This window comes from Mauremys reevesii, linkage group 15 (assembly GCF_016161935.1).
Source record: "Mauremys reevesii isolate NIE-2019 linkage group 15, ASM1616193v1, whole genome shotgun sequence".
NCBI classification, from domain to species: Eukaryota; Metazoa; Chordata; order Testudines; family Geoemydidae; genus Mauremys; species Mauremys reevesii.
The window spans coordinates 18495565-18521976 of record NC_052637.1 but is presented as its reverse complement, the minus strand read 5'-3'; the positions used below and the strand labels follow the sequence as shown (position 1 = coordinate 18521976).

Here is a 26412-nt window from a genome sequence, read left to right as displayed (position 1 = left end):
GGGTTAGTTGCAAGATCAGAGCCTTATTGGTACATTTTTCATAAAAGCCTCGAAGGCTGGAACGTCAATAACTGGCTCTTTCCAGCTCAGCAAACAGCATGAGTCAGTTCCAGGAAGGGAAACACCCAGTTATTGTTGCAGGCGGGGCATATTTCTGAGTTCATAAAAGTGAAACTAACCCTGTTACACTGTCAAGAGGGAGCCATGGCTTCAGAGAACCCCATGGGAATTCTCCAGTATGAAGCTACTTGTCCCATCTGTCCGGAGGATTTTAAAGACCCAGTGATTATAGACTGCGGACACAATTTCTGTCGAGCCTGCATCGCCCAGTGCTGGGAGGGATCCGGTACAGCCGCCTCCTGCCCCCAGTGCAGAGAAACTGTGCAACAGAGAAACCTCAAGCCAAACAGGCAGTTGGCAAATGTCCTAAAAATAGTCAAACAACTGAATTTACAGGTAATGAAGGATGCAGGAGGGGAGAGAGTGTGTGTGGAACACCAGGAGCCGCTCAAACTGTTCTGTGAAGAGGATCAAACCCCCATCTGTTTGGTGTGTGACAGATCCCGGACGCACAAAGCTCACACTGTGGTTCCCATAGACGAGGCTGCCCAGGAGTACAAGGTAGGGAATCACTGTCCAGTCTAATTAATTCTAATAGAATTTTAATTACTGGTTAATTTCATCACAACTTGGAGGTCACATTAAATTTTTCTCTATCACAGCTATTGAGGTAACTGCATCATTCAGCTCTGTAAAACCTTCAGTGTATGAAAAATTATTTGAAAAAAATGTACAGGGCATGGTGGCAAAAGAGGCAAAAACAAAGGCATTAAAGATCACAGATGTGGGAAACATTTCTCTGGGAAGCTTTGAAGCAATTTTGAAACCAGTTCCCACTGGTGAGATAAGGAATCTTACAGCCCAACTGGAACTGTTAAATGACCAGTGAGGTTTAAATCACATGAGCTGCAATCTATGTGAGAGAGTTGCCTTCAGAGTGGAGAATGGGATGTTACAAGCTGTTGTTGTTATTACTGATTTGTATCTGTGACCGTGGTTGCTGGGGGGACCTCATTGAGATTGCTTAATCAGGGCAAACTGCAAAGAATGGGGCAGACGATCCTCAAAACTAGTGGTTATTTCTAATAATTAGATTTACCAATCCAGCAACAAAACAGCTTCTACAATATCTTACTGGTTACCCAGAAGCCAAAAATACAGTTCCCTTAAAGCAATCCAGCCTTGGGCTCCCACCCAGACACCCAAGTCAAATATGATGAGGATCACTGAAGATTTTATTCATCATATAAGAAACTTCTACCAATCCCAAGGGATCAGACACATCACCCACCAGGTCAATGAATATTTCAGATCTTACCCAAATACATGCTTATAGCCAATTCTTATTAACCAATCTAAGATTAATTGAAAAAGAAAAAAGACAGAGTGTTGTGATTAAAGATCATTATACATGCAGATGTTCCTAGGTCAGTTTCATAGTAGAGGTGGTGAGCTGTTGACTTATAAAAAGTTCTTTCAGAATCAGTTCCAAAGGTTATAGTTCAATAGGCAATCACGGTAGAGCGTTTACATTCTTCCAGGGTAATCCAGGCTGTAGCTGTAGCCCAGTCTTGCAACTCAAAACTTCCCATGGTAAAGTCCAAGCAGACTAGAGATGAAAGGATTGTGGCATTAGAGTCTTTTATAGATCTCTGGCAGGCTACCATAGCCTCTTGATAGCAGTTAACCCAGCAGGGATTCCTTGGGTGAAGAATAAGTGATGTGCATTGTCCTTTGATGTAAAACCTCCCATTTCCTATGTATGCACAGGTAATTAGTTGCATTGATTAGCGTAAGGCTATTAACTATTCAAAGATAGTTTGCTACAAACTTTAAAGAGAAATAAAGACAATGATGTTATTACACCCAATTTTCATCTAAATGCATGGGCGGTGGGTATAATAGGCCAAAGGAGGCTAAGCCTCCCCAAACAGCTGCTGATCTGCTGCCTTTGGGAAAGCAGATGCTTGGGCCATGGTCCCGCTTGCACTCCACCCCGAGGTCCCATCCCTTTGATCTCTGACTCAATAGATCATAGTAATAGACAGGAAAAGAAGTTTCGTATCCACCAGCTAATAAAAATCATATTGTGAAGCTTCTAACAGCTAACGGTAAGCACAGACAAATATAGTTAGTATTTACTTCTAATTCTCTAACAATACAGACTTGCATTTCAAACATTCTGGTCTGCTAACATGGCTTTGATAACTATCCACAAGAAATGGCCCTGATTACAATTTCTGTATCTCTTTAAAGGCTGAATTTGGGTCATTTACCTTGCTGGCTGTTTAACCCTCGTAGGCTCATTGTCACAGTATCACAATATTTATTATTGTTAATATTATTTGCATCACAGTATCCACTATAGAGCTCAAAAAAGATCAGGCATCACAAAACACAGTGCAGGTTTCCCTGAGGAGTTTTCAGACTAAATAGACAAGACAGATAAAGAGTGGGAAGGGGAAACAGAAGCACAGAGATGGGCAGCCCAGGGTCACCCAGCAGCAGACCCAGGAAGATACCCCACATCTCCTAAGTCCCAGACCAGTGCCCTAACCACTAGGCTGTAATTAAGAAAGGCCAGAAAAGAACCCTTGAGAAAGGTCCCAAGTTCATCAGGATACTGAGGTTTCCCACTGGGATTCTGAATTCCTATTCCCTGAGTGGTTAAACCTTGGTGCCAGCCTACATTAGTGGGGTTCACTGAGTTAAATACTGCCTGGACCTTGAGTCCATACACAAAAGGGCTCCAGATAGCGTAGGTCCATGCCAAATACCATTGAAATTAGACTGAATTTCAGCAGAACTGACGACTAGGTGGTGCTGACCTGTGTCAGTCTGAGCTGTTTTATTGTATTTGTGAGAAGACCAATCAAGGTTTTCCATTAGTCCCACCATGAAGCCTTTTGGAACCTCCCAAAATCCACTGCTTCTGGGCACTTTGCTTTGTAGGCTAGCTACCCAGAAGGCATTACAAATGAGAGTGTTTAGGACCGCACTTTGTCAAACCCCAACTATTTCTAACACAAATCAGCATGACTAATGCAGTTTGTCCTAGTGCTTAGACCAGCTCTGTCCAACCAGTGCCATCCCCAGAAGTTCAGGGCTGAAGTTCAATGGAAGTTGGGCTCCTTTGAGAATCCCAGCCCATATTTCTAGCCCTGATGCCTTCTGGGATTTTTTACCACTTTGTAAATTAAACCATCTCAAAAATGGGTTTATTGATTCACCACCATGTGACTCCAGTTTCCTGCTGGTTTAACTCAAGGGGAAAAGAGGACAAATAATTCCAAAGACTGAATATAAAACACTCTCAGTCTCAATTAGTTTCATTTCCTTGTTGTTCCTGCTGTCACATACCTAGTAGGGCCAACAGTCACCTACAGCGTCTCTGGTGGAAAAACAACTCAACCCACCCCTCTGCAAACACTCTCAGCCCTCAAAATATAAACAGACATATCATTTCTGTTTCTTCAGGAAAAGATCCAGGCCCATTTGAAGACATTAAGGAAAGAGAGAGAAAAGCTCCTGGGATTTAAAGTGACTGGAGAGGAGAAATTCCAGGAGTATTTGGTAGGTGTCCTTTGTTATTAACATGCAGGGACTTGCAGTAGGAGCTCTGTTTGGAGACAGATTCCTCTGTGGCCTCAGGGAATGTGGGCTTCTTTCTGTTTCTTCATGATCACAGATCGCTGTGTTTGATTCATGTCTGTGCGCACACATACATAGACAGGGCCTGAGAAACCCTCTCTCTTGAGCAGGACAACATCATATTCTGCAGAATCTAAGCTCCCATCCCAGTTGATGAGTTAATTTCTAGCCCTTGTGGCTTTCACAAAACTCCCCTCAAGGTGAACATGTGTCATGCAGAGTTGTCTGCCCAAGTCTGCAGTCATTTCTCACATTGTTTAATTCTTTTTTCTCCCTAACATATCTGTCAATGGAGTGCTGAGTTCTGCCTTCTGCTGCTCTAGATCACGATAGGCACAGGCCTCTGATAACACAGTGTTCTGACCATGTCATGGAAACATCCCATTAAGAGATGTCAGGGCAAAATAGGAAAGTGTTAGAAAATAGTCTCCCTAGAAACCCCAGGAAACAGTCAAGTATCAGATGTTTTAGAGTTTGAAAAAAAAAAACTCTCCTGCATACTCAGCACTCTGTGAAAGTATCCTAGACTATGTCCCTTGCCGCTTTTTCCTTTTCTTTTTAAACAGATACAGACGCAAACCGAGAGGCAGAAGATTGTGTCTGAATTTCACCAACTGCGGCAGTTCCTGGAGGAACAAGAGCGACTCCTGCTGGCCCAGCTGGAGAAGCTGGACAAGGAGATTGGGAAGATACAGAATGAAAATATCACTAAATTCTCTGAGCAGATTTCCCATCTCAGTGAGCTGATAAGTGAGCTGGAGGGGAAGTGTCAGAAGCCAGCAAGTGAATTCCTGCAGGTGAGACTGAGTTAGAAAAATCCCAGATACATGCAAAGGGACAGGACAGCTCCTGAATCATGGGCACAGGAGTCCAGCTGTCAGAGATTACAGTGTAACTCAGTGTGTGCATTCCTGAAATGTGAATTATTGTTGCTCTTTGAAGAGTTACAGACTCATTTATGTTAGAGGTGACATTAGCTCAGCCAGTGCATGGCCCTGAGGCCAGGGCACTGCCTCTTTTCCCATATTTGCAAAATCCCTTCTCTGGCTTCCCCAGAATGTGGCAGGTGGTACTGAGATTGTTTTTCTGTCTCTCTCCCCTCTAGGATTTCAAAAGCACCTTGAGCAGGTATGTGATTCTCAATCACTCCCCCTTGTGCTTTACGATGTTGGGAAAGGGCTTGGACACCACATCTCCCCAGGGCTCTACAGCAAAATGTGTGGTGCAGGGTCACATTTGGATACAAATCTCTCTGATGACTTTAATCCTGAGGTTCAAATCCTGTTATACAAGCCTCTAGAATGATCTATTCTGTGGGAAAAATGTATCTGAAATATTTTCTAGAGATGCTACATCATTGGGGGACAGGCTGCCTCAGGATTCTGGGGATGGAATATGGTTCTTTCACCCCAGGGCACTGGGTAAAATCATGCACCGGTTAGCAGTGATCAATAGTCTCTTTACCACCTGAGGACTCTTTGGAGACCTGTGTGGAATGAGCTGGTTTGGGAGGAACTGAGGTCTCAGTCTAGTTCCTGAAGAAAGGTCCCATAACACTATGCACACAAGAGAGATGGAAACATACCAGTATTAGTGCATGGAGACCAAGGAGAGAACTGGCCATCAAAACTTGATTCCTCTTTTATCCTCAGATCTGCTCTCTTCAGGCCAGAGTTGAAGAATATGAATGGGGCCTTTGCGGGGAATGTTGTACTGCCATGGCCTGTTCTGCACCTGCTCTGAGGCTGGGGGAAGTGGAGGAATTTTAATTCCAGGCATCTTAGGCCTTGTCTACACTACGCTTTTATACCGAATTTAGCAGCGTTAAACTGATTTAACCCTGCACCCGTCCACACAACAAAGCCCTTTATATCGATATAAAGGGTTCTTAAAACCGATTTCTGTACTCCTCCCCGACAAGGGGAGTAGCGCTGAAATCGGTATTGCCATGTTGGATTAGGGTTAGTGTGGCCGCAATTCGACAGTATTGGCCTCCGGGCAGTATCCCACCGTGCACCATTGTGACTGCTCTGGAAAGCCATCTGAACTCGATGCACTGGCCAGGTAGACAGGAAAAGCCCCGCTAACTTTTGAATTTCATTTCCTGTTTGCCCAGCATGAAACGCTGATCAGCACAGGCTGTACGGGAGATACTGGATCTGATCGCTTTATGGGTAGACAAATCTGTTCTATCAGAGCTCCGTTCCAGAAGACGAAATGCCAAAGCATTTGAAAAAATGCAGAGGCCACAGCAGGGACTCAACACAGTGCTGAGTGACAAGAGTAACGGAAAGCCAAAGAATGAAATGGATGCTCATGGAGGGAGGGGGGACTGAGGACTCCAGCTATCCCACAGTCCCTGCAGTCTCCGAAAAGCATTTGCATTCTTGGCTGAGCTCCCAATGCCTGAAGGGTCAAAAACATTCTCCCGGGTGGTTCAGGGTATATGTCGTCAATTTACCCCCCCTCTCCGCCATGAAAGAAAAGGGGAAAAAATCATTTCTCAATGTTTTTTCAATGTCACCGTATGCCTACTGCATGCTGCTGGTAGACATGGTGCTGTGGCGCTGAACAGCAGCATCCCCTCCCCTTCCTTTCCTGAAGGCAGATGGTACAAAATGGTGGAAAACCGTCCTCATCATCCCGTGAGTGCTCCTGGCCGGCCACAGTGAGGTCGGCCGGGGGTGCCTGGGCAAAAATGAGAATGACTCCTGGTCATTCTCGGCAGACGGTGCCAAAGGATTGAAAACTGTCCTCATCATAGCAACTGGGGGATGAGCTCCATCAGCCCCTCCCTTTTATGTCTAATGAAGAATCTGTACTGCCTGGACTATCATAGCAGCAGGACACTGCCTCCCCATCATTTTATCTCACTAAAAAGTCAGTGTTTCTTATTCCTGCATTCTTTATTACTTCATCACACAAATGGGGGGGACACTGCCACGGTAGCCCAGAAGAGTTGGGGAAGGAGGGAAGCAATGGGTGGGGTTGTTGCAGGGGCACCCCCTAGAATGGCATCATAATTTCTGCAGGATCTCTGGGGCTCTGACATGGAGCAGCTGTGCTCTCTGGTTCTCTAGTACACTTGCCCCATATTCTAGGCAGGACTGACTCTATTTTTAGACAAAACATAAAGAAGGGAATGACCTGGGGAGTCATTCCCATTTTTGTCCATGCACCCCCGGCCAACCTCAGCGAGGCCAGCCAGGAGCACCCATGACAGGAGCAGATGGTACAAAAGGACTGATAACCATCATTGCCAATTTCCAATTGCAAATGGTGCAAAAGGACTGATAAACATCATTGCCAATTTGCAATTGCAGACAGTGCTATAGCTGGTAACCGTCTCTGCTACCTTGCAAAGGCAAATGAATGCTGCTGTGTAGCACTGCAGTACCGCATCTGTCAGCAGCATCCAGTACACATACGGTGACAGTGACAAAAGGCTAAACGGGCTGCATGGTTGCCATGCTATGGCGTCTGCCAGGGCAATCCAGGGGAAAAGGGTGGGAAATGATTGTCTGCTGTTGCTGTCATGGAGGAAGGATTGAGTGACGACATTTACGCAGAATCACCCGCGACATTGTTTTTGCATTGGGATCTCAACCCAGAATTCCAGTGGGCGGGGGAGACTGCGGGAACTATGGGATAGCTATGGGATAGCTACCCACAGTGCACGCTCCGGAAATCGACGCTAGCCTTGGTACATGGATGCACACTGCTGAAATGATGTGCTAAGTGTGGCCACATGCACTCGACTTTATACAATCTGTTTTAAAAAAACAGTTTATGTAAAATCGGAATAATCCCGTAGTGTAGACATACCCTTAGAGCAGCAACTTCCCGTAGCAAGGAATTATAGTGAGTTAGTAAATGAAATGTAATAATGTGAAATTCTCTCTCTCTCCAGGTGTGAGAAGGGGAAGTTCCAGCAGCCAGTGGAGATTTCTCCTGAGCTGGAAAAGAGAATAAATGATTTTGCCCAGAAAAATATTGCTGTAATGGAGACTCTGAGGAAATTCAAAGGTACCAAGAAGGGATCTAGGAGGGGAAATGAGGGTGTATCATTGAGCTCTGACTCTTTGATCATAATTAGGTTATATATCTATGTAATAAAAAGTGGAAAGTAGACAAACTATTTAGATGTCGTTGCAGAAGCCCAGGCATGAGGATTTCTCACACTGATTCGCTCTATTAGCTTTGGTACAATCATTAATGTAAAAATACAGCAAAATGTAGGGCCTCAGTTTCTCTCTCCCAACTACAGAACTTCAGGGCATTTGCTCCAGTGCTGTTTAGCATCCACAGCTGCAGCTGCAGTCAGTACGATCTGCAGGTGCCCAATGTCATTGAGAACCAGACTCTAAGTGCCTAAAGATCGGCACCCAAAATGTAGACCCTAAATTAAAGGCACTTTTGAAATGTGGACCCAGTCTGTCATTGTGCTCTGGCAGGTTGTGCGGGCCAAAGGGACTGTAGGGAAGGTGCACACCTTGGAGAATCCCTCCGGCACAGGAGCCTCTTGTGCCTACATCACAGCAGCTGCAGGTATAATGTTGACAGACCCTGGTCGTCGGGATCAAACCTGGGATTTCTCAAGTTGAGTGTATGAGCCTCTATTGGATGAGCTAAAAGCCACATGAATGTAGCAGATTCACCAATCTCTAGATGGTCTAGGTGCCACTAGAGGGAGACAGAGCACTACACCAAGCAGGTGTGGGTTACACAGGCAGGAGGAGTGTTCCTGGGAGAGCGAGGAAAGTGGAGTTGTTGAGGGCAGGGCAGAGGAGAGAGGTGTGGAGTAGGGAGAGAGGGGTGTGGCCAGGGTAAATATGTGCCTCTGATATTCTGCTCCTGTCAAATCCATATAAGGGCCAGTGAAACAGAGGAGCAACTGTAGCTAGACCTCAGGACTTCTATAGCCTATCCCAAGGTCTGCGCTAGCCCCTGAAACCAAGAATAGGAGACCCACAAATTGCTTCCCTTCTGTCTCTTTACCACTGCAGGGGTGAATCAGGCCCATTGAGCCAATCCTCTCCCTGCCTCAATTTCCACACCTGTAAATAATTTTGTTGTTTGTATTTCAGTCTATGAAGAACGAGAGCCCCACTTTGCTGAGCTCTGTACAGATACTGAGTAAATAGACACAAAAAGCTTACAATGCAGGATTAGGGCCTTGAAAAGTCTCAGTATTCCAGATCTCAAACAGGCCAAAGTGTGTAAACTTACATTCATGCTAAAACTTTTGGAAGATCTGTCTAATTTATGACAAAATGCAAAAGGAGAATGAGACAAACCAACTGGGGTCTGGAGGATGAGGGAACAGGAAATCTGTCTTCCACATCATATCTCCTTGGGTGGCCTTGAACTTGTCCCTGCCAGCAGGTATATGGGATCTTGGGGAACAATTACCACACAGGTGGGGTGCAAAATAAACTTTATTAAGAAAATACAAAACAGGGAAAATTCAATAGTGAGGGGTATGGGTTGTTAAGGTAGACAATTGGGCAGGGGTTTCTTTTTTGGTGAACAGTAAGGGGGTTTCAATAGTGGGGTACAACACAGTAGGATACAATACAGTGGGTAAGCAGTTAACACTGAGTTATAAATGTAACAGGTAGCTAGTGATTTCTATGTATAAAGGTGTGTCACAGCAGCATATAACCAACTAACAGTTATGGATAAAATGTGTTAAATAACAAACAATTCCAGGTAAAAATGTGTCACAGTGGTGTAAATGTAGAATGTGAGGGGTACCAGAAAGGAAGAAAGTAACCAATGGGGTTTTATGCTAGAGATTTAAACGTAGTGAGACAGAGCAAACAGGTTGCAAGCTTAAGCAGCAGAGAGAGTGTAACACGGGAGAAAGACACAGAGAAGCTGGGGGGGGGGTGTTTGCAGTGGGAAGACAGACAATTCCAATGATACAGAACACAGCAAAAGCTGATCTATGAGCGACCGTAACCAAGACTACACAAATTAAAACACAATGCAACAATTCTCTAAGCCTAACTTACAAAGTATAATGCTAAACTTAACTTAATGGGTGCATCTTATGCTAAGGATAGTTCCAGAGGGCTGAGTGGCGTGTGTCCAGGACACAGCTCCAAAAGGGGGGGGGGGTGACTGCAGCAGTGGATAGAGCTGAAAACAGTCCAAGGCAAAGCCCACAGGAGCAGAACTTAGCAGCAGCACAAACTTATTTCTAGTGGCAGAGTGCCACAGAGTTTAAGAGAGAGGTTTTAAAACACAGACCAAGGTTTAGCTTGAGTCTGTGTGCTGGAGAGACAGAGCCAGCAGCCAGGATAGGGGGCAGGGTGTAAGAGAGGTTTTAAGACACAGACCAAGGTTTAGCTTGAGTCTGTGTGCTGGGGAGACAGAGCCAGCAGCTAAAATAATAAAATAAAAGTACAGAAAGTTTCACAGAGGGATTCTTACCATCCCCCAAGGCAGCAACAGAGGCAGAAGCAGCAAGAACATCAGAAGGCTTGGTACAGTCTTGATAATCAGGAGATCTCTCAGGCAGCAATTCGTTCTTCGTGGGGGGGGGGGTCAAAAACGGGGGTACGCTCAAAAATAAAACGAGAGCGGAGAAAGGACCCCCAGAACCCCTGGCTGATCAGACCAGGCAGCAATGCAAGAACCTTTCTGAAGTCTGTTCAAAAAATGTCTGTTTATAAAGGCAAACCCTGGCAGCTTCCCGCCAGTAACTCTGATTGGTTCCCCTTCTCACAGGGAGGAGAGCAAGCAGGGAAAAACTGCAGGTAGCCACAGAGGCATGTTTGGACTAGTCCTGAGCCCAGAGGTATGACTCATGCCCAGGATCTTAAAAACACAAATGGTCTTGCAGCTCTGGACAGAGCCTACCCTACACCAAGCCCAGGTTTTAACAAGGTGATAACAGGACTAACCCTTTGAACAGGGCAGTGGTCCCACTTAGCATAAGTGGCCATCCCTTTGAGAAGGGCAATGGCTTTTGTTAAACAACTTAGGGGGCCCTCCCTTTGAGAAGGGCAGAGGCCCTGGTAAACAACTTAACAGCCAGGGAGGGGCGGCCACAGAGGAGAACAAGAACAAAATGGAGTAAGGGGACAGCTTTAAGAAACAAAATGGAGCTGTAACAGACATGCCCCCCTGGCCGACCCGAATGGGCTGTGAGGGGGATGTCCCATGCAAAGACCAAAAAAAAGGTAAAAGAGAAAAAAAAATAGGTGTTTTACAAGTCGTCATCTTCGTAGTATGGAGGTGGTGGTTTGCTGCTGTCCAAGGGGATGGAGGAATACCTCACCTGCAAAGGCAGGGCTGACACAACCTTACGAATTAGCTGCTTGACCACTGCCATCCCCAACAAAAAGGACTATAAGAATAAACACAACAGTAATAAGCCACTGCTCAATGGACTGGGCCCAGGATCCCACTGCTTACGCTCCTTACGAATCTGCATGGCGAAGGAGGACAGTTGGTCAGCCACGGCTGAGATGTAGTTCCACCCAGGCTGAAGGTGCAGGCAACATTGTCCCTTAAAGCGAGGATCAGGGTCCTCTAAGGCAACACAAAAGTCCTTCTGTAGGTTGGTCTGGATCAGAAGACGGTTCTGCTTGGCGTAGCTGGCTAGGATAGTGAGTGCGTCACTGGTGGTGTGGCACGTGAACAGAGGCCGATGAACCCAGTCTGTGTCGTTGCCGGCTGAAGCTGGATGCTGTGGAGTCAGGTTCGTGAGGGGGAGGAACTCCCAGAGGAAGGGGGACCCTCCCTCTGAGGCCTCTGGTCTTGTACAGGCAACGCAATCGTGTGATGGGGGGACATCTGACAGGTTCCCGATGAGGACCTCCTGTAGGGCGTAGGCTCTCAACCAGGCAACCAGGGGGTTTTCTCGAGGCGGGGCGGCAATCATGGCGACTGATTCCCCCCACTGGGACACCGTCTGGTCTATAGCTCTACTGGTGAACGGTGGCCCTCCATTGGTCTGGATCTCTTCGGGTGCCCCCCAGGCAGCAATTACCTGGAGAAGGGCTACAGAAACAGCTGGTGCAGTAGATCGCCTGAGGGGAGAACACATTAGATACTGTTTTGCCCCCGGGAGGGGGCCAATGAGGTCCATCTGCCAGGTTTTACCCGGGCTAAAGTGCTCAGGGCTATAAGCACCATGAGCATAGACAGGCTTGTTAGTGACTCGTGCCTGTTGGCAGCTCAGACACCCTTGGACAGCTTGGGTGCACTGCTGCCTAGACACACTCGATGTTCGTCTCCCTCGGTCAGTCAACAGCTGATGTAGGGCACGGGCAGGCAGGTGCCCCCACTCTTTATGGAGCCAGGTGATGAAGGGATCGCTGCAAGAGATAATGTTAACCTGGGATGTGTTACATTTATATTCTCGGAGTTGTAGATCCAGGCTGGAATGAAGAGGGTTACTGTCAGACCTGTGTGAAGGACAATGGGTAACAAACCATGGCAGCTTGGACTGTGCTGCCAGTTGAGTAACCTGTGCCCATATTTCTTCATGAGCGGTGGGCCGTCCTTCTCCCACCAGGATGGACACGCAGTAGCTTGAGTCCACTCCCAGGACCACACGTGTTTTCGGGCGGGCTGCCACAATGTGAGAGGCTGACAACAGGACGCCTTCTGCTTCGGCCTTCTGAGCTGAGCTGCAAAAATCTAAGAGTTTAACTTTGAGGGTATTACAGGTAGCACACAGCATTTCTGCTCGGGGAGAAGGCGATGTGCCCCCATCAGATACAATCCAAGGGGCATAGGCACTTAGTTGGCCAATAGCCCCCGGCTCAGTGGGAGCTGTGGTGGAGGAGGAAACAAGTCGCTCCCAAGTAGCAGGGGCTCCCTGGAACTGGGGGGCCGGGGTGAAGGTGAGGTATGGGAGAAGCTCCACATGAGGCCCCCTTAGGGTGCCTGTGGCAGATTTACCCCATGGGAGAGCACACTGGACAGCAAGCATGGCAATGCCCACAGGCCCATAACGATATTCGGGTCCTGACAGCTTCCGAGCCAGATTGTGGACAGGAAGGTTCTCTTGGGACACAGTTGCAGCCACATGGTCTGAGGACACAGTGAGGGTAATCTCAATAGGATTGGTGGGATTCCACCGAGCCAAGGTGGGCCCAGAGCCCAACCAGGCAGCCAGGGAAGACACCGCCTGCTCGGCTTCTGGTGTCCAAGGGGTTTTAACGTTCCTGGCATATCGCTGTAAAACAGATAGTTGTGGCAACAAAGCAGCAGGGAGGAACTGTCTGTGATAGTTAATTACACCTAACACATGCTGTACTTCACGTCTGGGGGGAGCTACCCCCAGGGGGAAAGAATTGGTGAGTGGGTGGTAAGTTAAGTGGCGTAGCTGTCCCTTCTCTACAGTAAAACCTAAAAACTGAAAGGTAGAAGTAGCAGTGAGGACACTTTTAGACAAACTGAGGTTCCACCCATCGGTGGATAAAGCGTCCTGGACCTGTTCAGTGACCTTTTGTACTTCAGTCGGTGTGGGACCAGTTATGAGAATGTCATCCACATAGTAGACGACATGGACGTTGGGGAGGGATGGTACCTTTTCTAACGTGCGGGTTAGGGCCTCGCTGGCACAGGCAGGTGAGTTTTTGTACCCTTGGGGACATGCTTGCCATTGATACTGGGCTCCCTGGTAAGCGAAGTTTAACAGTCCCTTGGGGTCATAGAGGGGGATTTGATAAAACATATCTTTTAGGTCTATTGTACAGGCCCATTGGTTAGTGTCATCCAGTAGGATGCGTTCTATAGTGGGGATATCCCATTTGGCAGCGAATGCTACTGACCGTGTGTGTTTGTTAGCAGCGCGATAATCTATAACCATTCTATACTCATTGGTCTTGTGTGGTTTTGGGATTCCCCATGCACTGGACAAGTATTTGCTCGCTGACACCCGCCGAATCTTATTATCTTTAAGCAGGGTCTCAATGAGCTGGGCAATGTGTGGTTGACCTTCTGGGGCTGTGGGTATGGGTCTGTATTTCCAGGGTGTGGGGTTGAGCAGTTCAGGCTCGTGGGGGGCACTGGCACCCGATAGGGTGACTGGTAGTGCATCGAGCACAGCTTTGGCCAGTTTAAAACGCCGTAGCTCCTGAACCCCAAGGAGGGGCATGGGTCCCACTAGGGCCCGAAATGTTATTGGTGTGTGGTTTATGTGTGCATGTACCTTTACCTCTGAGCGGGGCTCTGTGCTATTGAGGCCTTGCACGTAAATGGTGTGTCCTGTGGGAGTGTGAGGGACGTGAGGGGGTACAATGGATACCTGTGCCCCCGTGTCCAGCAAAAAGGGGATGACAAGACCCTTGTCAAAAACTAGCGGATAATAGGGACGGGGGTCCCCTGGCCGGGTGCTGGCCGCCGCCAAGCACCCGGCCGTTATTCGTTTTTTGGCTGGGAAGGTTCTGGGCGCTCTTCCCATCCCAGAGCTATGGCCAAGGCTCTTTGCTGCTCACTATTGAGCTTACGTACAACCTCCTTAGTGAGGCCCTTGTACAATAAGAACCCAAAAATTTTGCGTTCTGTAAATGAATGCTGTGAGTACTGGGACCTGGGTTGTGAACTGGTATGTGGTGGGGGTGGACTGGCGTGCGGTGGGGGTGGACTGATGGGTAGAGCTTGGGCTGAGGGCCATCTTATTTTCTCGAGGGCTTCATAGAGTCGCCCAATGGGGCGCCTAGCATACCCCCTTAGCCACAGAACTGCCCCAGTGTCAGGGGTGGTACTGCTATCCATGGCTAAGTCAATGGCAGCTTCGGCTATGGGTATCTCGGTGGGGTCAATAACATGCCTGAAAGCATTGACCTGGTTAATCTGGGCCTGAGTAAGTCCGAGAGGGTGTTGGGTAGGGGACCACAGCATGATGGACCCCCCTGCGATGGCACATCTCAGGGAAGGGATATCCTTGACACTTCCTCTGGGGACTTGGATCCCTTGAAGGGAGTGCTGTAAATGGAGGAAGGCCAGGGCTGGGGCAGTCAGGGGCCATGCAGTGTTAGATATCACCAGGCTCCCTGAGAGACCCCTGGACCAGCTACTGGTCCTGGCTAATACTAGGCCCTCTTCCCTATCCAGGAACAAAGAATCCTGTGGCACCTTATAGACTAACAGACGTTCTGCAGCATGAGCTTTCGTGGGTGAATACCCACTTCTTCAGATGCAAGAAGTGGGTATTCACCCACGAAAGCTCATGCTGCAGAACGTCTGTTAGTCTATAAGGTGCCACAGGATTCTTTGTTGCTTTTACAGATCCAGACTAACACGGCTACCCCTCTGATACTTCCCTATCCACTAACTCCTGTCCATTTTCCAGAGCCAGGCGGCCTAGCCACAGTAGTGGTGGCTCATTGGCCCCCCTAGCGGTGTCTGAGATGAACTCCTTCATCTCTGCTTTGGAGCGGGGCCGGAGTTCTGTCACCTGTGTGGTGTTGCCCTGGTCATCAATCTTTATACGACTGATGGATACTGGTAGGGCTTCACCAGAGGTGACAGTGGGTGCAGGTTCATGGGCTTGGGCTTCTAGAGGGGCTGAAGGTAGGGCTGGGTATAGTGGGGTTTTCTTGAGGGGAGATGAGGCCTCTGGGCGGGTATATGGGGGTGGTTTTTCAGGGAATTTATTGGGACTGGGCAGGCTTGGGGTCAGTGGTGGTCCCTCCTGGCTAGGCTGGCTAGTGGCCTCCTTGGCCGAGGTCATTAGGGCCCCATGGAAAACAGTTAGTTTGTCAAGGGCCTGAGCCAGGATCTCATAGGTAACTGTGGCTACCTTTTGGGGCTTATATATGTCATGCCACAGTTTCTTGGGCTTTCGAATTTCATCCAGCTTTTGCACCAGTTCTGTTAATATCTGGTGGGTGGGGGACCCCTGCAAAATTCGAGGTTCAGGGGTGAGCTTAGATGGGGCCCCCCCGCAGGCTTTCATGACCCTTCCCACCTCTCTCCAGAGGCGGGTGGGATCTGAATCTGCGGCTGGCTCTCCTGCCTTAGTGCAGACTGGCCGGAGGCTGGAATCAGCAGGGCTGGCCCTGAATGTGGGGTGGCAGGTTAGGAGGCACCCCACATCAGTGAGCCCCAGGTGGGTGGTATACACCCTGGAGCTCTGGCCATTGCCAATAGTACAGACCCATTCTAGGGCCTCAGGCTGCTGTTTACTTTGCAGCAAGTGGTATTGTAGGTGGTTGGTCTGGTCTTCCTCTGTCCCAGAGGTCTTGGCCTCTTTCCAGGGACAGGGATGGCAGTAATTGTTACCCCAAGATCCTGTTCGTGACGCCATGTCCCTGCCAGCAGGTATATGGGATCTTGGGGAACAATTACCACACAGGTGGGGTGCAAAATAAACTTTATTAAGAAAATACAAAACAGGGAAAATTCAATAGTGAGGGGTATGGGTTGTTAAGGTAGACAATTGGGCAGGGGTTTCTTTTTTGGTGAACAGTAAGGGGGTTTCAATAGTGGGGTACAATACAGTAGGATACAATACAGTGGGTAAGCAGTTAACACTGAGGTATAAATGTAACAGGTAGCTAGTGATTTCTATGTATAAAGGTGTGTCACAGCAGCATATAACCAACTAACAGTTATGGATAAAATGTGTTAAATAACAAACAATTCCAGGTAAAAATGTGTCACAGTGGTGTAAATGTAGAATGTGAGGGGTACCAGAAAGGAAGAAAGTAACCAATGGGGTTTTATGCTAGAGATTTAAACGTAGTGAGACAGAGCAAACAGGTTGCAAGCTTAAGCAGCAGAGAGAGTGTAACAAGGTAGAAAGACACAGAGAAGCTGGGGGGGGGGGTGTTTGCAGTGGGAAGACAGACAATTACAATTATACAGAACACAGCAAAATCTTATCTATGAGCTAACTTAACCAAGACTACACAAATTAAAACACAATGCAACAATTCTCTAAGCCTAACTTACAAAGTATAATGCTAAACTTAACTTAATGGGTGCACCTTATGCTAAGGATAGTTCCAGAGGGCTGAGTGGCGTGTGTCCAGGACACAGCTCCAAAAGGGGCGGTGACTGCAGCAGTGGATAGAGCTGAAAACAGTCCAAGGCAAAGCCCACAGGAGCAGAACTTAGCAGCAGCACAAACTTATTTCTAGTGGCAGGAGATCTCTCAGGCAGCAATTCGTTCTTCGTGGGGGGGGGGGGTCAAAAATGGGGGTACGCTCAAAAATAAAACGAGAGCGGAGAAAGGACCCCCAGAACCCCTGGCTGATCAGACCAGGCAGCAATGCAAGAACCTTTCTGAAGTCTGTTCAAAAAATGTCTGTTTATAAAGGCAAACCCTGGCAGCTTCCCGCCAGTAACTCTGATTGGTTCCCCTTCTCACAGGGAGGAGAGCAAGCAGGGAAAAACTGCAGGTAGCCACAGAGGCATGTTTGGACTAGTCCTGAGCCCAGAGGTATGACTCATGCCCAGGATCTTAAAAACACAAATGGTCTTGCAGCTCTGGACAGAGCCTACCCTACACCAAGCCCAGGTTTTAACAAGGTGATAACAGGACTAACCCTTTGAACAGGGCAGTGGTCCCACTTAGCATAAGTGGCCATCCCTTTGAGAAGGGCAATGGCTTTTGTTAAACAACTTAGGGGGCCCTCCCTTTGAGAAGGGCAGAGGCCCTGGTAAACAACTTAACAGCCAGGGAGGGGCGGCCACAGAGGAGAACAAGAACAAAATGGAGTAAGGGGACAGCTTTAAGAAACAAAATGGAGCTGTAACAGACAGAACTTAATTGGATATTGGTTCTGTTGATTTGAGATGGCTGAATGAAAAAGAAAATAGAATGTTTCAGATTAGCTTTTTAAAGACAGATCTGGGGGTGTCTCTGTCTGAAACTGTTTCTCTTTGATAATTAAAACAGAGATATGACAGTTAAGAGAGGGGATGTCGCTATAACTATGACAACATGAAATCTCATCTCTTTTATCCTTTCCCTCTCCAGATGTGCTGCCCTCTGAAGTAGAGACAAGAAGAGGGAAATCCCTGGGACCAGGTGAGATTTTGGAGATTACCATTCAATGAAGAGAAAAATCCTGTGAAAACATGAACTTGTAGCTAAACTTACTGAACTTTAATTTAAAAGAAAAAATATTATGAGAACGGTTTTATAAACAAATAGCTAAAGGCACAAACCAAACCAGCACTGACCATGACACACAACCCTAAACATTAAAAACACAAGCATGAAATACCGAGGAGATCCCAAGATGAAGTCACACAAACAATCTTGGCAGCAACATTTGCACTGAGTCCATGCACCCATCGATGAAAAGAAACACTCTCACTGACCAATGAACATGATTAATGCTCACCCTGGCATTTCCATACATGTCCATGTGCCTTTGAAATATTCAGATGAGATGTCAGTACCAGGTTTACCATGGTGCCATGGTGCCAGGCCCAGAGTCAGAAGGGGCCCCAGCCATCCCGATCCCCTGGCCAGCTGAGCCCGCCAGGAAAGCTGCCCCTGCCCCTGCTCCTCCCCCGCCCCACCTTTTCCCACCCCTGGTCTGCCCCAGCCCTGCCCCTGCTCCACTTCTTCCCCTGAGTAACCTCCTGAGGACTGCAGCAGGCAGGGGGCAGGCCCGCTCTGCACTCACTGGGCGGCGGGAGGTGGAGTGACCCAGCCCCAGCCGGCTCCGCCAGCTCATGCTGGCGGGAAGTTCCTCCCTCCCCAAAAGTTCGGGAGCCAAGCGGAGTGGGTTGGGGCCGGGTCACTCTACTTCTCGCCACCCCATGAGTACGGGGTCGGGCCCACCCTGCAATCACTGGGTGGCATAAAGTGGAGCGACCTGGCCCCAGCCCGCTCCGCCGGCTCATGCTGGGGTGCAGTTTCCCCCTGGCCCCCAAGCCTGGGGAGGGGATGGAGCAGTGGGGAAGGGGCATGGGATGGGGAAGAGAAGGGGATGGGGAAAGCAGGGGCAGGGGGAAAGAGGCAGTGGGGAAGGAAGGGAATGGGGTGGGATGGGGAGGAGATGGAGTGGTGGATGGGGAAGAGAAGGGGATGGGGAAAGCAGGGGCAGGGGGAAAGAGGCAGTGGGGAAGGAAGGGAATGGGGTGGGATGGAGAGGAGATGGAGCAGTGGGGAAGGGGCATGGGATGGGGAAGAGAAGGGGGCAGAGGGAAAGAGGCAGTGGGGAAGGAAGGGGTGGGATGGGGAGGAGATGGAGCAGTGGGAAAGGGGCATGGGATGGGGAAGAGAAGGGGAGGGAGGAAGTGAGGGCCCAGCATGCAGATCCGCTTGGCAGCAGCTGGGGCTCCCCTGTTAAGCAGGCCCATCAAACCCTCACGCTGACAAGCCCCACCTCCCCTGCATCTGTACCACCCCAATGAGTGCCAACCACCTACAACTAGATCCCCACCCCCGCTGCACCCAGACCCTCCACCCCCACTGCGCTCCAACCACTTTCACTTGGTCCCCCCTGCAGACTCCCATTGCCCCTGCACCTGGAACCACTCTGTGAATCCAGATCCCCCACTGAGCTGCCTGCACCCAGACTGCCCCACACAGAACCCTCTTACCCCCATCTGGATCCCGCACACTGAGCCCCTCTGCACTTGGATCCTGCTGTCAGGCTGAGTGTCCCTGTCCACATCTGGTGTGCCTGGCGCAAAAGGGGCAGGGTCCCAGGGTGTTTCTGTGGCAGGCATGGCCCTTGTGCTGTGTCAGGGTCAGGTGCAGCCTCACCGCCAAGTCCCTGTCCCGGGAAGTGGGGGAGGCTGCCGGGGATTCTCTCACCTCCATGCAGCCAGTGGCCTGTGCTCCCCGCTGCCATGGTGGAGCTTCCACATTTATTTATTGTAAAAAAAAATTGCAGAATTTTAAAATATTATGCACAGAATCTGATCAGGAATATGGGGCACTGTACAGCTGTGATGAGGGAGCTGGACAGTAGGGAGCATTGCCAGCAGACTGAGGGATGTGAGGGTGAGGATTCATCATAGAATATCAGGGTTGGAAGAGACCTCAGGAGGTCATCTACTCCAGCCCACTACTCAAAGCAGGACCAATCCCATAACAGATTTTTGCCCCAGCTCCCTAAATGGCATCCTCAAGGATTAAACTCACAACGCTGGGTTTAATAGGCCAATGCTCAAGCCACTGAGCTATCCCTCCCCAGAGTACTGTGTCTACTTATGGGCCCCACACTACAAGAAGGATGTGGAAAAACTGGAAAGAGTCCAGTGGAGGGCAACAAAAATGATTAGGAGGCTGAAGCACATGATTTATGAGGAGAGGCTGAGAGAACTGGGATTATTTAGTCTGCAGAAGAGAAGAATGAGGGGGGATTTGATAGCTGCTTTCAACTACCTGAAAGGGGGTTCCAAAGAGGATGGATCTAGACTGTTCTCAGTGGTAGGAAATGACAGAACAAGGAGTAATGGTCTCAAGTTGCAGTGGGGGAGGTTTAGGTTGGATATTAGGAAAAACTTTTTCACTAGGAGGGTGGTAAAGCACTGGAATGGGTTACCTAGGGAGGAGGTGGAATCTCCTTCCTTAGCAGTTTTTAAGGTCAAGCTTGATAAAGCCCTGGCTGGGACGATTTAGTTGGGAATTGGTCCTGCTTTGAGCAGGGGGTTGGACCAAATGACCTCCTGAGGTCCCTTCCTGCCCTGATATTCTATGATTCTAGGGGATCTGTGGGTGGGGCATCTGGATAGCAGGTATGGTGTGCAGGGTGCTGTGCAGTTGTGGTGGGAGGTTGGCGGGAGGAGTCTCTGGGCAAGGGGTGCTGGGCATAGCAGGTCCTGGGGCACTGGGCATAGGGATCTGTGGAGAAGGTGTCTGGGTGAGGGGGTGCTGGGCATCAGGGCAGGGCACTGGGCAGGGGGGCACTGTGGAAGGGGCATGCTGGCAGCGCAGGGCTGGGTGGGCCAGTGTGTGTCTAGCAGTTGTGGGTTTGTAAACAGTGCCCTTGTGCTGGGCTGAGTGGGGCCGCTCCCACTGTGCTGCATTGCCCCCAACCGGCCCCTCGCTCTGCAGACTGCTCCCCATCACATGTCCTATTTCCCCAATGGGAACCCATAAATATGTTTGGCGCTGGGTCCACAAAAAGTTCATCCAGCCCTGGAGAGGGTTGCCACATTCCTCTGCATTCCCCCATGTGAGGGGCTGTCTCCCATTGCTCCTCACCAGCATTCCACCTTTCTCTTCAGCTGGCTGGGCTGAGATCTCCCATTTGAGCTGGTTCCTTCTTCCTGTGTTAGAGATACAGTCCCCCTCTGATGCTGCCACCTCCTCCCTTCTCTCTGAGCTGGGGAAGGGGCTACTCCTCCCAATGCCACCTCCTGGTTACTACTCTCTGGTCTTCAGTGGTTCTTCCCCAATGCCCCACCCCCTTCTCTTCTCCCAGGCCAGGGAGAATGGGCTCAGTGTACACCTACCTCTGGGTTTATCTCTGTTGCCTCCCTCCTCCCACTCCCCTCCCTGCAACTTCAGGTTCAGACCTTCCTCTCTAACCCTCAGGGAAGCAGCCCCAGCAGGGAGATGCAGCTGGGAAATGGGGAGATAGGCAGTTTCTGCAGCCCCATAGCAGCTCCCAGCAGCCAGGGGGAGGAACTGCCAGGGCATCTCTGCTTGGGCTCAGGCACTCAGGGCAGAGAAGCAGCTCCCCGGGCTGGTGTTGTAATATCTGTGCTCTAATATCTGTGATATCTGTGCTCTAATATCTGTGACCCTTTTCCCCTCCAGACTCTTTGCCACCTGAGCTAGAGCAGGAAAGGTAGGATCTCTGGGATCACACACCAAGAGTGAGCCCTGGGGGAGATTTTTCTTCAATTCACAGAAAATTCCCCCGAAAACAACTCTCCCCGACACCAGTAACCAGACGCATTCTCTCTGTGCAGCTCCAGAACCCCTTAATTGTGATCTGAGAATTTGTATTGTCATTGACAAGCCTTTCCAATATTCAATCCAGGGTAATCAGTGGAGAGATCTCTCTCCTCATGTCTGTCACATCCTCTTCCTTTCACCTGGCGGGAGACTCTGCCCCGACACTTTTCCAGCATCCTACCTTTCCTTTGGACAGGGCTGGGCTCTGGAGCTGCTTTGTGGGTTGGGGAGATGGTGTCTCTCTAGTGCTGCCACCTGCAGTCCTCCCTTCTCTCTGGTTTGGGGAAGGGGCTGCCCCACTCAATGTCACTTCCTGCTCACTGGCCTGGAGTCATTGACTCTTCCCCAGTGCTGCATCTTCATCTCTGCTCTGTGGCCTGGGAGTAGAGGATGCAATTTTGGGAGGGAGCTTCCCTTTGGGGTTCAAAGCTGGCACCTGCATCTCTGGACCCTCCTAATTCAAAGCTTTTTGTGCCTTCTTTGCTGTGTCTCTGCCACTGGGAATGAAGCAGCCCCAGCTACAGAACAAGGGAGCTCCAGCAGGGGTCCCAAATTTTAACAACCCATGAACCCCTTTCACTGAAATATCAAGCCTCGTGAACCCCCTCCTAAAAATGATATTTCCAGGGATTTTCTCCCTCACCTCAGCATAAATTATAAAAGCAGTGATCTTAGAAATTAAAAATTGTTTGTATGGCATGCTTATTACACACTATTAATTATTATTTATCATTACAGTATTTTTATTACATTATGAAAATGGCAACACTCTTCCAAGATCTACTTTTGTAGCTTGTATCACTTTTGATTAAGCCTGTTAAAAGACAAGGCTCCTATCAGAGGCATCAGTAGAAAAAAGGGGTGCAGGGGCAAATCCCCCACACACCTCGGGACCTGGGGGTCATTGCCAGAATAGTGGGGGGGGGCCCACAGGGGCTGCCAGAAAAAAAGGGGTGGGACCCGCGTGCCAACGTAGGGGCAGCATGTGACCCTTGTCACCCTCCACCCATACTGGTGCTTCTGGCTCCTATGTTACATCAAGGAGTATCAGATGTGAAACAGCATGAACATAAGAACGGCCGTACCGGGTCAGACCAAAGGTCCATCTAGCCCAGTATCTGTCTACCGACAGTGGCCAATGCCAGATGCCCCTGAGGGAGTGAATCTAACAGGCAATGATCAAGTGATCTCTCTCCTGCCATCCATCTCCATCCTCTGACAAACAGAGGCTAGGGACCAGGGCCGGCTCCAGACCCCAGCGCGCCAAGTGCACGCTTGGGGCGGCATTTTGCCAGCAGGGCGGCAGGCAGGTCCGGCGGACCTTCCACAGTCATGCCTGTGGGAGGTCCACCAGAGCCGCACGTCCATCGGACCTCCCGCAGGTATGACTGCGGAGGGTTCGCTGGTCCCGCGGCTCGGGTGGACCTCCCGCAGGCATGCCTGCGGATGCTCCACCAGAGCCGCGGGACCAGTGAACCCTCTGCAGCTGCGGGAGGTCCACTGGAGCCACGGGACCAGTGAACCCTCCGCAGTTATGCCTGCGGGAAGTCCGCTGGTCCCGCGGCTCCAGTGCACCTCCCGCAGGCATGACTGCCTGGGGCGGCCAAATTCCTAGAGCCGCCCCTGCTAGGGACATCATTCTTTACCCATCCTGGCTAATAGCCATTTATGGACTTCACCACCATGAATTTATCCAGCTCTCTTTTAAACACTCTTATAGTCCTAGCCTTCACAACCTCCTCAGGTAAGGAGTTCCATAAGTTGACTGTGCGCTGCGTGAAGAAGAACTTCCTTTTATTTGTTTTAAACCTGCTGCCTATCCTACACAAACCTTAAGGTCTTGAGCATTCCAGGCAAACAATGCACATGACAACAAAGCTTTAACTTGTTCTTCATAATAATTTAAAAATAACACTGGCAGACTATTTAATTTTAAAAACAACAAAAAATATCCACCTCCCTTTCTATTTCACATAAGGAGTCTTGAAGTTTAAATCTCAGTATGATAGGTGTGCTTGCTTTGATCTGCTTAGCTCTTGGAAGTCCCCAATGCTCTGGGCTGCTGGCCCCAGGCTGCCCGGGGTCCCTATGGACAACTCTCTCTGCCATTAGGGATTTTTTTCCCCGAGAACCCCCTGTAACATTTTGTGAACCCCCAGGGGTTCACGAACCCCATGTTGGGATCCACTGCTCGATAGCCAAATAAGAAGATGCAAAAGTGGCTCCCATTGCTGATGCTGAGGAACTGCAGTGACATCTCTGCTCAGTCTCAGGTGCCTAGGGCAGAGGCAGCTCCCTGAGATCCAGGACTGTCCAAGCAAGAACAGAGCTGCTGCGGAGTGTGAGAAAAGGTCCCAGCCTCCCCCGAAGCTGAGCTTTGCCCCTAACGCTCTGATTCTCTCTCTCCCCAGTGAATGTGACTCTGGATCCAAAAACGGCTCATCCCCAACTCGTCCTGTCTGAGGATTCGAAAAGTGTGAGATGGGAAGACACACGACAGGATCTGCCCAACAATCCTGAGAGATTTGACACTGAGATCTGTGTGTTGGGGTGTGAGGGATTCACCTCAGGGAGACATTGCTGGGGGGTGGAGGTGGGTAATAGGGGATCCTGGGCTGTGGGGGTGGCCAGAGAGTCTGTGAAGAGGAAGGGAGGGATCAGCCCTAACCCTGAGCAGGGAATCTGGGCTGTGGAGCGGTGCTGGGATCAGTTCCAGGCTCTCACTTCCCCTCGCACCCCTCTGCCTGTGAGCTGGGACCCCAGGAGGATCCGGGTTTGTCTAGACTGTGAAAGGGGGCAGGTGACATTTTTCGATGCTGGTGACGAGAGCCCACTGTTCACCTTCCCACTGGCCTTGGTCCCTGGCGAGAGAATCCGACCCTGGTTCTGGGTGGGAGGATCCCAGATCAGACTTAGTACCTGAGAGGGCAGGGGGAGGGGGGGAGATATACTCAGGGGAACGTGAAATTAGCCTCTCTAGCCTCACACTTCCTTTTTCCTATGACCCTGGAAGTCTCCTGCCTTCCTGCAGACTTTCTACCCTGCAGTTTCTATGACCGTGGAGCCTCTGTGGGGTGTCTGACCTGTCAGACCATAGAGAGCAGGGGGAGATTGAGGTAGAGAAGCCAATCTCATTGACCCAATGAATTTTTCAGCCTGTTTGTCACTGTCCTCTGTGGCGCAGGAAGTCAGACAGTGGCACTGAGGCATGGTGGGAACAGCCCACTGAGAATAAAAAATGGGCTTCTCAAGCCAAAGTCATCCTAGTGTCTGTGATCATGGAGGACTCTCATCTACCTACCCCCTGGCTCATCTCTTTGACCCTGGAGAACACCTCTCCCCCCAACCACCAATACCTCATCTCTATGGCACTCCTGCCCCCTCCCTCCCAGCAGCCCTAGGAATGGGAAGGGGGAGGGGTTGAAGAACCCCTGGAGCAGCTGGAGGAGCAGATGGACCCTGAGGGCCAGACGTGGAGGCTGCAGGATAAGAACTGATGGAAGGTCAGGGACAGAAGTGCTGTGGGATCTGGGGGTCTAATTACCAGCTGGGCAGAAGTGGGGGGTGGCAGGGACACCAAACTAATTAATTAGGATATGGGATTTTTGGGGAGAAGCTGGAGGCTCTGTACCAGCAGGGAGCCTGGTCACCAGGGAAGGGATGCTATGTTGAGGAGGAGCTGCTGGGAGGTGGGGCGGGGAGGAATGTTGTGACACTTTATGATATTATTGATACCAGTGTTATAAATTTAAAATGAATCTTACCAGATATGCCTTATCAATGAAAATGTTATGATTTGCCAAGTGTGATAATCTTGTTTATATGTTTGTATCATCAACGTACTGTGAATTACAAATGTGTGATATATCTGTATTTCAAACTTGTGCTGTGTTTCTGGGTGACACCCCTAGACAGATTTGCATCAGCACTATCTAGCCTGTTCAAAGGCCCATCAAGAGCAATCAGCTGTACAAGGGCACACTGCTAACTCATATCTAGCTTCTCGTCCACTGTAATCCCCAGGTCCTTTTCTGCAGAAGTGCTGTTTAGCCAGTCGGTCCCCAGCCTGTAGCGGTGCATGGGATTCTTCCTTTCTAACTGCAGGACTCTGCACTTGTACTTGCTGAACCTCATCAGATTTCTTTTAGCCCAATCTTCCAGTTTATCTCTGGACCCTATCATAGAATCATAGAATCTCAGGGTTGGAAGGGACCTCAGGAGGTCATCTCAGGAGGTGACATCAGGAGGTCACCCTCCAACATACATCTCCCCCCAGCTTAGTTTTGTCTGTGAACTTGCTGTGTGTAATCCATCACATCATCCGGATCATTAATAAAGATGTTGAACAAAACTAGTCTGGGGACTGAATGACCCATCCAAGCTGTGGACGTGTTACAGAGGAAAATTAATAGTCAGCAAACTCACTGCTAAGAATCTGATTTATGGACTCTGAAGTCTAACGTATGTATCTGACTTCTTTAATAACATTCTTCTTTTCTTTTCTTTTCTTTTCTTCCATAATAAAATCTTCAGTTTTAGATACTAAAGATTGGCTGGCTGCATGGTATTTTGGGGAGAGAAGAAAAACCCAGGTAATAATGAAGTAAAACAAAAGTAAACAGAGAAGCCTGGGAAAAGGGTTATGGTGGTGGGAAACTGATGAAAAGAGTGAAAACAAAGCAATCCTGAGAAGGGAAAAACTAAGGGGGAAGTCCAAGGGGAAGGGATAAACTCAGGGAAGAGAACTGGGAACACAAGTTGGAATGATCTGTGATAGGGAATAAAGGAGATTTAGGGGGAGACAGAAAAATAAATGGATGAAAAATGAGGGCAAGAGACAATGATGTGCAAAACTGGAT

General features: G+C 49.3%; 1 protein-coding gene across 1 annotated transcript; it reads left to right on the top strand.

Moving 5' to 3' along the window:
* The first annotated feature begins 51 nt into the window (after positions 1-51).
* LOC120383249 (zinc finger protein RFP-like) lies at positions 52-24990 on the top strand. The gene is made up of 7 exons (XM_039501116.1): positions 52-621; positions 3538-3633; positions 4278-4508; positions 4817-4839; positions 7622-7737; positions 17663-17713; positions 23965-24990. The coding sequence occupies exons 1-7, from the start codon at positions 205-207 to the stop codon at positions 24474-24476; spliced, it is 1446 nt and encodes a 481-aa protein (XP_039357050.1). The 5' UTR covers positions 52-204; the 3' UTR covers positions 24477-24990.
* The last annotated feature ends 1422 nt before the right edge of the window (positions 24991-26412 follow it).